Source organism: Saccostrea cucullata, unplaced genomic scaffold, assembly GCF_032062105.1.
Source record: "Saccostrea cucullata isolate Sc308-1 unplaced genomic scaffold, CSIRO_AGI_Scuc_v1 ctg261, whole genome shotgun sequence".
Lineage (NCBI taxonomy): Eukaryota > Metazoa > Mollusca > Bivalvia > Ostreida > Ostreidae > Saccostrea > Saccostrea cuccullata.
In genome coordinates, this window is record NW_026925910.1 from 597,610 (window position 1) to 612,943 (window position 15,334).

Consider the following 15,334-nt stretch of genomic DNA (forward strand, 5'->3'; position numbering starts at 1 on the left):
ACTTAAGTCCGTCACACAAATGAATCCCCTTCCAGATTACGAATTCTGCGAAATGCGCTATTAAACCCCTGTCCATCTGTAGGTTGCATGTATATACGTTTTTCTTTATCTTTTTATATACTTTATCTTAAAAATAAACCACGTATCTGATAAATAAAGGAGAACAATACATGTAGAGAGATATGAATGGACAATTGGCTTCTCTGGATTAGGTTCAAGATAGTGTCAATTGTCCACTTCCATGTCCATTACAAATCTGCCCTTAATTCCAATTAAAATATCACAACCCAGAGTTTGTAAAATCGCTAAAGGGCTCATTATTTCCCATCCATATCTATGGTAATTTTGTTGTGTGTCACTCAAACTGGCTTACTGTTAAGAACGGAAAATGTTTCATTCTGATGCTTAATGCTTACAAAGGACATGAATTGGACTGATAGATTTCCGCCTTTTCACTCCCGACAAAGCACGTGTTATAATTTAAGAATTCCCCTTCACTTAGTTATGAATTCGGAGGCGGCATCTACAAGAAACTTTACTTTTTAAAAAGTTCACATCCCCTCCCATATCCCCTACATTTATTCGAGTAATCAAAGATATGTTGTAAAATTATACTTTTAAAATAAAAATGTAACTTAAATTTATTAATACTTAAAAAAATACCAGCTCGATTACTTATGAACTGAAGAGTATATTCTAGTAATAAGCTTTATTTACAATTCCAGTTGATTGTTAAACAAGATTAATCTAATAGTCATTTAACATGCACGCACTGTATAATATCTCGATGTTTTTCTCAGTTAAATTCTATTGAAAACCTGTCCAATAGTTAACTTTCCCATTAATTTCCATAAACATCAAGCATGAAGTATTTATTTCTACTTAATTGGTAACGACTTTGTTAGGTTTTGTTCAATGGTCACTCAAAATAAATCATTTTGACATTAATAATGAATCATTTCTTAATTAAGATAAAAAAGAGTCCTGTGTCAGGCAAATTAATTACGCGTGAAATTTTAAGATTTACAGCTTATTTTCAACGTTTTTCGATGATTTTTTTTTTCAATATAAGGAAATATCACACTTGTCTTTGTAGGATTCATTGGCAGCCATAGACTTTTTAAAACTATAAATACTGTAAGATCAACTTTGGAACTGCATATTGCAGTCATTTTTTGTATTTGTTTGAATAATAAAAAACACTATATTTCATTTCGAAGATAAATATGATAAATTTCATAATGCAATTTCTTTATTCTTTTGTAGGAAAGTTTTACAGAACGCCATTTTACTCGTGAATGACATCAAAATAAGTCGGATCACGTGACTGCTGAATGACGTCTAGATAGGTATTCTGTTGAGTTACAGGCTCACAATAATAAGTATCATCCGTATTTGTTTGAAGACTTGCAGCTGGTGGTGCAGAAAAGTTTAACGTGTCTTTATTTTCGTTCTCCGGATCCTCTCCTTTTTCATCTCGAATGCTCACGTTTCCGTGTCTGTTGCTTTTGACTTTTGTTGCATCATTTACCTCCGATAAATTTGAATCAATGGAAAAATTTGAAATATTAGGTTCTTCTTCAGTTTGGATATACTCGGGTTTAGAAGCTGGAGGGGCAAGACATTGTAATCTACTCTGATCAGAAACCACATTATATTTCCTATTCGTTGCAGGTGTTTGTGATTCTTCAATCTCTTGGTAAACGTCCTCTACCTCTGAAGAACTGTATTGGTTCCTTCTATTTTTCCTTTTAAACAGGTTTCTTTGTTGCTGAATCTTGCTATGAATTTGATTGACTGCAATCAGAAAGAGAAAGAAACACAAAATGCTCCCGATTATAATGATGACTGACGTCATAGAAACGTCATCAGAAGGAATCACTGATTTTGCTGTTGTGAATAAGCCGATGACAGATATTTTTCTGGTTGTGAGGGTTGTAATAGTCCTTGCTCTACTGAATGTTATAATATTTTCTGTTGAAAGAATAATCTGCTTGATTGTTGTAGTTGATTCTTCAGACTCTGTGTAATTATGTAAAAGATAACCATTTTATTATTAAGTCCTAATTTCAACATTCAACTAACTTTTTTACAATTAATAAGTTCTTTTTATTTTTTAAAAACTCAGATATATAAAAGAAAGACTTTGTCATTTTATGTTTCAAATGACTAAATTAGATGCAGAATAATTAATGTGGTTACGTAACAGTAAACAAGACATCATTATGATTCATTGTGTAGTTTCAGTTGTATATGCTTTATTCTTTGAGTACCTAAGCATCCAGTTTTATGGTTACAGAGATTTTCCAAACATTCACAGGTACTGCGACACGACAGTCCATAGGCTGGATATTTACAAGGCGTACAATTGCTTCCGAAATATCCTCTGGTGCATTCTGAACACAAAATAAACAGGTAAGAAGTTCATTCAGTTTGAAAAACATTTAATCTATAACTGGCAGACTGAATAAGTTAAACTTTCAAACAGTGATAAGATCTGGAAGTTGCTACCAACCATGCAGTTTCCCTCTCTTTTTTTTTTTGTTTTTTTTTTTAGGGGGGGGGGGGTTTAAATTTTGGCATGAAAAGTTTATTTATTGCTAACATGTCTACTGCATAAAAATAAGAATTAACACGGTATGTGTTATGTTACTTAAGGAATGGCATGTACTATGGAGCGGGAAAATGTGTTTAAAACATAATGTAAAACACCTTTTGATGAGAAAGGCATTAATTGCTACGGGCAAAATTCAATAATCATATCATAATAGTAGTTGTCATTTGATGATGATTTTTTAATGGTTTCAGGTTATGGCAATAATTTCTCTTTCGACTGCTTTGTAATGAAGAGGCATTTATAGTATAATGTATAAAAGTCTCCGATTTTCGTACATTGAAAGGTCTTTCAGCAATTCTTAGTGTCATTCTATCGGAATTCACTGTTATAAAGTGTATCTTTCTAGCACGCACAAAAATATCTCAGGAGACCAAAATTTTTGTCCAATTTGTAAACCACGTAAAATATAATTAAAGGATGAATATCATCTTATACTCAAATGTCCCATATACGCTACGTATACCTTAATTAAGAAAGAAATTCATTAAGAAATATTACTGGAGAAACCCTCCGTGTTCAGTCTATACAGCTCATTTAAGTAAATAATGCTACATGTAAACTTTATACGTATATTATATTTGTTACATTTGTAAAACCATATGTGTATTATTATTCCTGTATAATCTCTGTCTAACAATATTATTTGTATTTTTTCCCTTTATCACTTAATAAAAATTTATACACATCTGTTCATTTCTTATGTATATATATTGTAATACGCCGATGGATGTTTATCCTTAACAATAACTAATTTTTCTTACTTTCAGCTTGCATGTTATAAGCAAAATACAGTCAATTAAATCGTATGATTAAAATATTTTTATTGAATCATTTTTACGTCTCTTATACATTTTTCATATCACAGGAGTGTAGTTTACCTCTACAAGTTCCGTTCACCAAGTGGTAGTGGGTGCAACATTTTGGCATTCCATTGCTGTGACAAGAAATAAAATAAGTGATAATGATATGATTGTTTAGAATATGACTAAAAAAACAATGTTCAATTTACGCTAATATCTTAGCCTTGCTTTGCAATGTTACTTGTAAAGCAACAATGATGTGGGAATAACACATTCTAGATTAATGTTAAGAATGTAGCATCTGCCATAAAATATTGATATAGAAATATTCCTTTACTTGCATTCTTGTTTGTACACATAGGTGCTGTTATTTGAATGTTGGATAATAATATATTTTTTTTTTACAATCAAAGTGTAAAATTATTGTTGATAATATGTTTAGATAATTATTTTTATAAAATAAAGATATCTCTTTATATCTTTCCTTTTGTTATTTATATTTACAAAAAAACAAAAACAACACTTATTATGATATCTGAGGTAATAACTTGCAAAATACCTAGTAACAATTTGAATAACCACAATTTTCATTGAATTGTTATTAAGACTTTATATTGTATGCGACTTTAAACAGAACAATTACATGAACCTTTAAGACAACCTGTGATAATTTTTGGAAGTATAAAAATAAAACAGAAATATACGTATGGTTTGCATCTACCAACACATTTTCATGACTATAACTTATGACATATACTATATTTAAATTATATTCTTTTATAATTAAAAAAAAATATTGAAAAATCCGCTTATGTGAAGTGCCATAATGTCATCATTTCAATTATACTTTTCTATTGTTTAAGCAAACATTTGAATCACAATATTTGGCAACAATTTTTAATAAGTGTATATAAGGTGTACGTAAAAGAACTAATAAGCAAAGACATCTTTGGTCAAATTGAATGCCCAAAATGAAATCACAACTTACTCTAGCGATCCACATATCCCGCTCTCCCCTTTAAATTCGTTTGGTTTTGCATTAAATGCCATTTTAACAGACCGGAAAACATCTAATACAAAATGAAATCATTGATATGTATCAGATAATTGAAAGTTTCATAAAACACTTAAGTAGATCATGTATTTTCCCCAAACATGTATTCAATAAATAGAATGCATGTGATTATAGATTTCTGATATCCTCAATGATAATAATCATTTTAAAAAATCCAAAAAAAAGTTTCATCTTCCTGTTGTGTCTCAAGCAGTATTGTAAAAATGTCACATGACCGTACCGACGAAACAATGGAGCTCATGAATTATAACTTGCAAACAAAGTTTTATTTTTTTATTACTCCACCACATGTGCTTGTGTTACATTAAAGTTTTGCAATTTAAGAAATTCAGAACTATCTATAACAAAAATTGTTATAGATAGTTTTGAATTTCTTAATTAGCAAAACTTTATTGTAACACTTGGCAAAACGAACTAATGGAAATTCATTCTGGTCTGAGTTAAATGCAATTTACTTTGTTTCGAAATTTTATTTGGCCCAAATTAAAATGAAAACTATTGAGTATAAAAATCAGTTCCATTTGTTCCATTTTCTTTTTCAATTTATCCTGCTTCTACCACAGAGTCTGCCATAACTGTTTAAATTTTGGAAATTTTACTGACAGTAGACGATATAGGCCAACTAAAAACAAAAATTAATGACAAGCGAGATGACCGCTTTCCATCGTCCACTTTCCCTACTTCTTTAGTGATATTCCACGTTCAGGGGCGTAGCCAGGGTACATTTGATGTGGACGCCTGGATAGACTGGGGTTTGGGGGCCGCCATAAGGTCCCCAAAGGGTCCAGGGCGAAGCCCGCGGAAGCTGGTGAATTTTCGACGATTTCGATGTGCATGTTTGACCTTTCTAATAGCATTTTTCTGGCACTTTTTCAGTTTGTTATGCAGCCACATTTAAGGTCTGTTCTTTCCTTGTACAAAATGCGGACAGTCACTCAAAAATGAGAAAAGATCTGTCCAAAAGCAAACCCACTAAAACAATTTTAGACTTTTGAAGCATTTATTGTGTGACATCTACAATAGAGAAACTCTTTAAGAATGTAATTACACTTGGGAAAAAATCAGCAATATTCGATAGTAAACCGAAGTCCGGGGAAATCTTTTGATTTCAGTGAGGTGTATAATATCGTATTTTCCCCTAAAACTGATTCTGTTGATTTTCATTTATTTTTTTTATCGTTAATTCTTAATATTCCTAATTATTTTTTTTTATTTTGAAATTATTTACTAATATTTTGCAAAAATGATGGGTACGCTTTACAATATTACGCCTTTCTCACTCTCCTCTCCTCTCTTTCTTTTCTTTCTTTCCTTTTTTTTAAAGTGATGTGGACGTTTTTGCGTACAAACGTACGCCTGGCTACGCGCTTGACGTTCACCTGCTTATCATATGTGGTATTGATTTCTCCAAGCCTATTTGCTACTTTTGAGCTTACTCTGAGTACGAGCAATTTTTCTGCTACTCACCGATAAGTTCATGTTACAGGGATTTTCAAAACCATGTTTAAAGTCGAAATTTTGTGAAAACTTTGGTCGTTATCTTCTAAGAAAATATAGCCTATCACTGGATCATATGATTACAGACTTGTTTCATAGGCCCTTCCTTTTCACTGATTAAGACTATTGACTATTGAATATTACTTGATCAATTAATGTAATTATGTCCAGATTATGGTTGGTATGAGCGGGAGATCCTTTAATCCTCCTATGCACGTGATCTCACAATTTCCAGCAGTTCACGTTTTATGCCCTCTTAACATATTGTATTGTTTATGGAGTTTTGTTTTTGTTTATTTTTTTTTAGATCGATCGCTGTTCTTTATCTTCACCTTCCAAATTACTTCCGTGAAGCCAGCTGAAGACATTTATAAAATTGTTCCTGGAAACGCTGTAACAGCAAAGGCAGTTAATTGACCTTATCAAGCGAAGAACAGCAGCAAAATAATAATAATAAAATTAAATGATTTCATTTAAACTAGAATATTACAGAGAATTGTTGTTGACATGTTACTTCAAACTTTACAACAAATCATATAAATTTATTCACTTTTTTCTTAATTTTTTTGGTCAATGGACTTTTTTCATTTTTGATTAATTAAAAAAATGTTTTTGTTGACCACACGCACAAATAGCGATTCATCAATAGGTTTTTAAGCTTTGTTAAGTGTATCAATATCTATCATTCAAGTGACCCTTTGTAATAACAAAAGCCCAGTAAGGTAAATAACTCTTTAATTAGTCAATTTGTAATTATCACAAAGTAATATTTTATTTATCTAAGAACTTTTGGTTTTTTAATCTCTATTTTTCAGCTCTATCATTTAAATTAAAGAGGAAAATGGACAATTACTGATGGACAACTTCAAGGTAAGTGCCTTCTAGACTGCGTTGCCCGTTGATACAAACAGAATTGCTGTCATGGCTTCCTTTACTTTCATTACTAATGTTACTTTCACTATGTGTCAATTCTTTGGGTGGTGAACCAATCACACCTGTATATACATTCATTTTGCCAACAGGTTTCAGGTAGGAATTATCTGGACTTTCATTTGGGTTTACAGATATAACATCTAGATAGGATGACGGATGTTCATCTCCTAAACATCGACCCTCTTCAACAATAGAATCTTTTGATTTAATTTCAATAAGTTGATCTCTCCCTCCAGGAAGCATGGGTTTGGCAACATCATCTTTGATGACTTCAAACATTTCGTCATTTCTTTTCAGACGTTTTACTGATGACTGGGACTCCATTTTGTCATAGTTTGAAATATTACCCAACAATCCACTTTCATTAATCTCTACATACGCCTCTTCCTCTGGGTGATTGGGAACCTCTGGATTAGATTTCTTGTTGGTGGACTTTCTTTCCCTCTGTTTTCTTAATTTTCCATGAATCTGGTTAATGATTATTATAATTAGAAATAAAGACAGCACAGAACCTGTAATTATGATAACCAGCATGGTTTGTGAATTGCCGGAAGTTGTTTCTGTTGTAGTCTTGACAAAATCTCCATGTGAAACGGTTGATCTAATTTCCAAGTTTATTTTTGAATTGTCAGTTACATGCTTTGTTTCCGCCTTAAAATTCTGTGTTGATTTCTTGTCTTTTCCTGGTTTTATACTTATGTTAGGAATGGATTCTGTATTAGAATTGCGATGATTGGCTGTAGACGGAGGAGGTGCTGGCAAAAAAAACTAGATATTAATATTTTTAATTTGAAATACTTCATAGTTTTTGCCCCCCTCACTAAAATAATATTAATATGTAGAATTTCGGACGTGTTTTCTAATTTCAGTTTTCCAAAGCAAATATTTCCGTGGAATAATGTTTAAATCGTATGTTCCACCGTGTTTGCCCTTCATATGCTAGTATACCCGTCATTTTTCTTTCTAATAAAACAAAATATCAGTAAAGATGACGATCTGAAAACGTTTGATGTAAGTCTTTCAAATGTTTACCAGTAGTTATCTTGACACAGCCTTTGAAGGGACTACATTCCTCCCCGGGACTACAATCACACTGGTGACCACAGTTCTCCCCGTAGGACGGGTAAGGGCAGGTTGTCGAACAGTTGTCTCCATAAGATCCAGCGGGACAGGCTATAATCAAGCAGAAAAAAGATGCACAAACTATTTGTTGTAATAATGCTTTGGATGAACATGTAAATTACATGTAGTCATAAATCTGCATTCAAAGGTTCATTTAAGATCTCAGACAAATATCAAAGAAATTTTTTTAATTTATTGTCTAAAATGTGCAAAAAGTGAAGCGTTTGGATTTAAATCTTTCTTACCAATACATTCACCATTGCTCGGATAGAAGTTTGTACAGCACTCTCCTCTAAAACAGAACCATTGCAATGCAAATTTTGTATTTCATGATTTTGCGAACTATTTTATTTTTAAAGGTATCAATTTACACTTTAACAGACAATGATTCATATGAGCCAAATAAAATAGCTCTTTTTCAATTACAAATAAGACAATCAATACCAACCTTTCTCAAAATAGTTAAGTATACATGTATAGTTTACCCTCTTTATCAATGTTAGTACATACCCTGCTTCTACGTACCGATCGTTTACACAGTTTCCCTTACTAACTGTTTCTGCATTTAATGTGATAACCAACAATGCCAAACCCACATTTCTACCACGCCATGAATTAAACAGTCTCTTAGGAAAATACAAAATATTTTCCATTTTCGAAATTCCTTAGTGCCATTCAAATGTTTAATCAAAATACTTATGTTTGACTTGAATCAATTACATTTATGAGTTTTCTAATTTGAGCAGTTTAGAGCTGTATCCTGATGAAGTGGTTAACACGGAAACGTTCGCACAAATTTTACATCAACACTGGACAAAAGATTATTAATTTCCGGAATATTCGAATTGCACAGTTAAAATTAATCCATGTCTAAACTGCAATATTTGTGTAAAGTCCGTAACTGCAATCCGTACCATTTAAAAACTTGTACTGTTTTACTGTTAACATTGTGATCTTTGTTTACGATTAATAAAGTTTGACCTTCTAATTAACAGAAAATCCAAATAAACAGGCAATTTAAAGTTAGATAATATCACATTTTTCAACCAAATTTATCATTAACTGATACAAATAGGCCTACCCCGTTTTCTTTTTTCCACTTTGGCACAATTTTGTAAATTTATTTTTAAAGCCATTTGATTTTTTTTTTGCAGTCTACCAGGTATGAGCTTAACTTTTTTTAACGCAGTAAATATATGATGCTCGTTTCTATGCCTTGTACCTGACTATATAGATATTGCCTAAAAGGATTGCTTAATATTTTTCTTTAACGGTGGTTAACGGTACATGGATATGGAGAAAACAGCAGAAAATGTATTTTAAAAAAACGTAAGTCTATTTAGACATAATATTAGTAAACGTTACTGATATGATCCCTATTATTTCTTGGAAATATGCAAGATTATTTCAAGGAAAATTATAGTTGCTGAGACCTAACATGATTTCCCTTCTATTTTTATCCTTCCCACTTGAACATGTGTATTTATTATTTCCTTCCTTCTTTCAATGAGAGTTGGTTCTTATGAAACATTAATTAATGTATTATAATTCAGTAAAATTTGTATTGATCACTTATGTCAATGAAGATGGATGTTGAAACAAAATCAGGATACTCAGTTAAAACTACGCAACAGTCTTACGAAAAACAGTTGGAAAGAATATTAAAATTATTAACCAATTTTGGGGGTTTATTATCATTATTATTATATGTATCAAAACGTATTCACTACTTAAGAGCATGCTCCGAGTACGATCAATTTTAAACCGACGCAGGCTACAGACAGATAAGTTGACGTAAAAGGGATTCCATCAACCTCGTTTAAAGTCAGTATTTCTTTAATAATATGACCTATAACTGGGTTTTATTTTGACTGACCTGTTTCATACGATTCTTAGAACTCATTTTCACCAGAGACATAAATAAATGTCTTTGTTTTCACTTTGTGTATTGTTCACCTTGTTTTACAGACTAGGGACGAAAAAACCCATCTCACAACTAAATGTTGTAACTAAAGTACTAGATTTAATCCTTCCCCCCATCCATAGTCACGTTTCCTTATGTATGTATCGTAATATTCCAATATGCATATGGTGTTCATTTCTCAGAACGTATTCGATACTCCAGAGCATGCTTCAAGTACGAACAATCTAAAAACCAAGACAGGCTACCCAAACAAACGTTTTGACTGACTTGCTTCATAGCAATTCAAAGAATACATTTTCCTACTAAATTTTACTACGGAATGTTTCGTCTACTTGATCAATACATAGGGCTCACTGTGGGTGTGACTGTTCAACAGGGGGTGCTTACCTTTCCTAGGGACCTTATTCCGCCAATGGAATTATCAAGGTGGATGTGACTGCATGTTCAACAGGGGGTGTTTACCTTTCCAAAGCACCTTAATCCTCCAATGGAATTACCAAGGACCCGTGTTCAAAGACTTGTTTCGTTTGTGAATTTTAATTACATTGATTACTGTGTTCGTTTTCTTTAACCTTTTTCTTGTTCGAGAGAATATATCATAGAAAAATCTTAAGGTGCTCTGGCTTCAATTTTAATATTGAAGCTGTTTTAGTCTATGTCAAATTCGTTGTTTTGTCCATGAAAAGTGCAAATGTGAATATTCTTTGAGCATTGTTTTTTGTTGCTTTTGACATGTAATTTAAGATACATACATAAATAATCGCCCTGGTTGTTTACACCATACATACTGTTCAGGTTACAATACTTCTCAAACAAATTTTAAAGCTCTATATTTAAAAGAAAATGTTTACCGTTTTCCATTATTCACACATTCACCTCTGCTCATAATCCTCGGCTGCAAACTCGTAATGAAGAATATCAAAACAAAGCCGTCTCCGCACCAGATCAGTCGTATTTCAGAGAGAAAAGAATGTGTTTTCATGTTATGTTGTGACACAGGATTGCTTGTATGATATAAAATTAAAAGTCATACCAAGTCCAAATAAATGTTTCAACTGCAAATGTATTTTAAAGATTAGTTTTGATGATAACTGCGTTTGCAGTTTCCTTTTCATGGACTTATCAATGAAGTGCCCATGACGGAAATGACAATAATTTTAATTTTATATTACATTAAGGGAAGAGGCGCACAACGAGAAGCTTCGAAGTATACAAAAATAAGATCAAAGGTTTCTGGAGTTATTACGTTTCAGGAAAGATTATTGCAAAAAACAGGAAAATTAATCAAGTAATGATAAAAATAATTATATTATGTTCCTAGAAAACCCTAAGCAAACTGTTGTTGTTGTTTTTTTAAAATCTAGAGTGAGGAAATAAACATTTTATTATAAACTTCGAGAAACAATGACATGGTAAGGGTTAAAATCTAAGCACAATTAGCATCATTTTCACACACCTTGAATTTTTATTCGGGGTTAAATTAAATTCACTCAATAAGTTATATTTGTTTGAACGAAAATTACATGTTAAAAAGTTCATAGCAGAGGAATTGCAGATTTATTTTTCCATCAACAATCTCTCTCCTGTTTGTTACGAATTTTCCCCCATGACCAAAATAACCCACAGATTGGATCACCCCAATTTATGCCCTGAATATTTAATCTATGTATCGTAAATTTATTTGTAGATATCATGGGAATATTACCAATTATCGTATGTCATTAATGTATGCTTTATAATTCATTGTATATGTTTATTTCATGGATATTCTTTCGTTGTAATGTACAAACCCGAATTTCCTCCATATACCAGCCCAATCGTAATAGCAAATGGCCGTCTGGTATTGTTATACGATCAAGGTACCCAAATCCAACTTGGCATCGTTACCAAAACAATTCCCAAACATCAGATCATCCTTTTTCCCGCATTTGTAATGATAAAGCCTTTACTTGATGCAAAAGTTGTTTGTGTTACCATACTAGCAATTCTCCCTAAAAAATAAATAGAAGAATTGAAAGATCAAATGTTCATTTTTACTTTCCTTTCTGCATTTAGAAGTAAATATGAAACGAAATTTTATTGGTTGTTTTGTAGAAATTAAAATAACCACATGCACACCCTACCTCGTCAAAAGTAGAAGCTGTGACCTACCATTTTCTACGGGAGGTAATCCAATATAAAGTAAAAAAAAAACATTACCATTAGGAAGGATAACTCTATCTATAGTCTGTTTCTTTATTTCCATCAAGTACACTGTATATGCTGACTCTTGAAGGTTGATGTCATAATTCTGTTTCAGAGGTAGTTTGTTTTCCCTGATGAGGAAAACTTGTAGAAGTCATTTTTATAATAATCCGAAAAATAATAATCCAAGATGAAGATGATGTAGACTTGTGAGTCCAAAAATAGTGTCACTGTGTTATACAATAAATATGCAAGTTGAAGGAGTCAGTTGATGATAATGGGAGATATTCCATGTTTTCAATCCAGTAGAAAGTGTAATTCCACATTAATTAATGTTAAAAAAAGATATTTTATGTCTATATCCAGTATGAAGTGTATTGCTAATGACTTTAGGTCCATGTTGTTATAATCCAGTATGAATTGAAGTGTAGATTCCATATAGCATTTCATGCAGAAATGTGCAAATCCCTTCAACAGAGAGGTGAATTTCACAATTGCAACATACGTAATTATGTACAGGTAAAAATTATATCACATGGAATTCTGATATTTTGTTTGCCTTAAAGGACTTTTAACACTGTACATATCAATTGAACTAAATTTTTTAAATCAAAGCAACTGTTACATATTTAAATCAGTATGCTGCATAAAAGCCAGCACTTACTGATTATAACAAAGGGAGAACTTAAAGAGAGTCTATAATAATAAAAATACTAGTTATTTGAGGTAAATGAAAGCTAGTTTCCCAGCTGTTTAAGAATTTTTAAGATTGTGGAAAAGTTATAATGAACCTTCTAACATTTGTAAATCCTTTCATTTGAGTTGTGAATATAAAAAATATATTTTCTTGAATTGCATCAGCTTTTAGGGAGAGCTGCAAACTGTTTATTTATGTGGACCTACTTTTGTAGGATATGGTACAAGAAAAAATGTGAGGTTTATGCAAACAATAAGATTTAGTATAGTGCGGAAAAACCCACGCTGACTGATTTTGTTTACAACAATTTACCAACACAGTCCAAATTAAGCTTCCATCACTTTGTAGGTAAAGTGAATGTGTTGTAAGAAATTAGGCAGATTCTAAGAATTGAAGGCAAATGATATAGACTAAAGGTGCATTTAAATGGCTCAAAATCAATGTTTTTATCTTTATAAAATGTTTCTCCTCCATCAGTGCTGATCATGAATATCAATGAATGATAGCTATATATAAAGTGCAACATCAAATAGGAAAGAGCTAAAATTTATGTTTCTTATGAGCTAGGCTTGTTTTTGTGAAAAAGACTGAGATACATGTAAAAATATGTAGAAGTTCGGGCTTTACGGACCGTGGATATCGGCCTGTATAGCTCAGTGGTTAGAGCACCTGACTAGTAATACAGGGGTCCCGGGTTCGATTCCCGGTCCAGCCATACGTTTTCTTCGTGCATTTCTCCTTTCCTACTACAAATACAAAAGTTGATGCAAACAATTAGTATCAGTATAGTGCGGAAAATCCTGCGCTGACTGATTCTGCTCACAAAAAACTTTTGTATAAAAACATTGTAATAAATTGTAATTTACAATTTTAAAAAAATGCAAATCATAAAAGAAGACATTTGATGTTACATCTGGCAAAAGAAAAATCTTTTTATGCAAAAGTTTGAGATTTTAAAATATATAAAAATCCTACTTATTAAAAATTGAAAATTTGTATTTTCCTGTGCAATATTAATACTAGTATCTTTAAAGTACAGGCAACTGGCTGTCATAAATTAAAAAAGTGAATGATACACATTTTGATAACTATTTTGGACGATTACAAAAATACAGAAAATATTGTTAAGGTTTTATACCTAAAAATTTGACATAGTTTCAATTGACACAGATTCTCATTTTTATTACTAATTTTTTATACCCTTGCATTGGAGTGAGAAGGGATATAATAGTAAAGCCAAGTGTGTTTGTTTGTACTTGAATGAATAAATTCTGCAATGGGAGGAAATGAAGAAAGAATGAATGTATGGAAGATAATTAATTTGTTGGTCTAGTCTGAATACAATCACAACTTATTACATAAAATATGTATTGTAAAAAGTTCCTATATATACTACATGTGATATAGGCCTAATATTGAAATAAACAATAAACAGCTGATTGGAAAGGGAGGTAATTTTGCAGCACAAAATACCACTTCTATATTTCAAAAAAATCGTTACCCAAGAGCGCTTCATTTATAAAACTTGTGATTTTTCATATAACTTTTGTAAACATTTCCCCACTTAAAAATCTATAGGTTGAGATAGGTTAAGTAGAAAAACATATGTAAATAATATTTTCTTGAGCCCAACATGTTAGACGTCTTTAGAAAAAAATAATTTACATTTAATTTAATGAACTGTACTGTAAAAACATAATAGAGTAATCACACCATATACCTGAAGAAATTAAATTTTGCTCATAAAGACAATGTCACATACCAGATAATATCCTATCATAGGAAACAAGAACACCGTAGTGGTGTGTGTCTGTAAATGCACGGGTAAACACAGGACCAGCACTTCCGCTGATTTCCAGTTATCGTTCGTTAACTTCCCCTAGCGGACAGCAGAAATGCTAACCATACAAACGTCGCGCGAATACTGGCGGTACCGCTGGTTATTCGCACGTGAACTAATTCGGCCCTAGTAATGAAAAGGTATATAAAGAAGGCACTTTGGACTTTTTCTTCAGTCTGGGACGTTGGTCAGACTCATCAACATCTGACCAGCTCTAAGAATCCCAACTCCCCAGAAGTGGGTAAAATCTGATGCCCCTTATTGGGTAAATTAACCCATTACCAATATTTGGTAACCGCCCGGCAGATCCATACCCATTTGATTTGTAACCCAATCTGCCAAGCCCGGCAGATCCATACCCAATTGATTTGTAACCCAATCTGCCAAGCCCGGCAGATCCGTGCCCAATCCAATCTGCCAATCCCCGGCAGATCCGTACCCAATTGATTCATTGATGCCAATCCCGGCAGATCCATACCCAATTGATTCATTGTTTATAAATTCATCCGGGTAACCCGGTAGAGCCGGATACCTTTTTATTGTCGGGTAACCCATAATTTATTATTGCCTAATTGCCAATTATCTTATTGTTATTTGTTATTCATTGTTTGCACCATAATAAATTTTATAAATTTGCAACCTGAC

At 32.2% G+C, this 15,334-nt stretch overlaps 2 protein-coding genes across 5 annotated transcripts; both read right to left on the reverse strand.

Annotated features, from left to right (window-relative positions):
* Positions 1–1,198: 1,198 nt before the first annotated feature.
* LOC134270036 (uncharacterized) lies at positions 1,199–4,492 on the reverse strand. Of its 2 annotated transcripts, none has more exons than XM_062752216.1 (4): positions 4,406–4,492; positions 3,496–3,551; positions 2,274–2,396; positions 1,199–1,797 (listed from the first exon to the last, which is right to left on the reverse strand). In XM_062752216.1, the coding sequence occupies exons 1-4, from the start codon at positions 4,465–4,467 to the stop codon at positions 1,289–1,291; spliced, it is 750 nt and encodes a 249-aa protein (XP_062608200.1). In that variant the 5' UTR covers positions 4,468–4,492; the 3' UTR covers positions 1,199–1,288. The 2 variants fall into 2 exon arrangements, with proteins under 2 accessions (XP_062608200.1, XP_062608199.1); XM_062752215.1 differs by having other exon boundaries at positions 1,199–2,022.
* A 2,215-nt stretch (positions 4,493–6,707) lies between these two features.
* On the reverse strand, positions 6,708–10,971 carry LOC134269985 (uncharacterized). 3 transcript variants are annotated; one of them, XM_062752153.1, is made up of 4 exons: positions 10,820–10,971; positions 8,290–8,336; positions 7,955–8,095; positions 6,708–7,677 (listed from the first exon to the last, which is right to left on the reverse strand). In XM_062752153.1, exons 1-4 carry the CDS (start codon positions 10,948–10,950, stop codon positions 6,839–6,841), a joined length of 1,158 nt encoding a protein of 385 aa, XP_062608137.1. In that variant the 5' UTR covers positions 10,951–10,971; the 3' UTR covers positions 6,708–6,838. The 3 variants fall into 3 exon arrangements, with proteins under 3 accessions (XP_062608137.1, XP_062608138.1, XP_062608136.1); XM_062752154.1 differs by lacking the exon at positions 10,820–10,971 and adding an exon at positions 8,570–8,908; XM_062752152.1 differs by lacking the exon at positions 10,820–10,971 and adding an exon at positions 8,555–8,908.
* Positions 10,972–15,334: the final 4,363 nt, after the last annotated feature.

What these genes read in the sequence shown, in the direction of transcription:
- LOC134270036 (XM_062752215.1), bottom strand. Translation starts at nt 4,467, where the DNA reads ATGGCATTTAATGCAAAACCAAACGAATTTAAAGGGGAGAGCGGGATA. An exon ending in GGGATATGTGGATCGCTAGA is followed by an intron (nt 3,552 to 4,405) that starts GTAAGTTGTGAT and finishes TTCTTGTCACAG; the next exon opens with CAATGGAATGCCAAAATGTT. An exon ending in GGTGAACGGAACTTGTAGAG is followed by an intron (nt 2,397 to 3,495) that starts GTAAACTACACT and finishes TTTTGTGTTCAG; the next exon opens with AATGCACCAGAGGATATTTC.
- LOC134269985 (XM_062752152.1), bottom strand. Translation starts at nt 8,697, where the DNA reads ATGGAAAATATTTTGTATTTTCCTAAGAGACTGTTTAATTCATGGCGT. An exon ending in GATCGGTACGTAGAAGCAGG is followed by an intron (nt 8,337 to 8,554) that starts GTATGTACTAAC and finishes GTTCTGTTTTAG; the next exon opens with AGGAGAGTGCTGTACAAACT. An exon ending in GAGCAATGGTGAATGTATTG is followed by an intron (nt 8,096 to 8,289) that starts GTAAGAAAGATT and finishes GCTTGATTATAG; the next exon opens with CCTGTCCCGCTGGATCTTAT.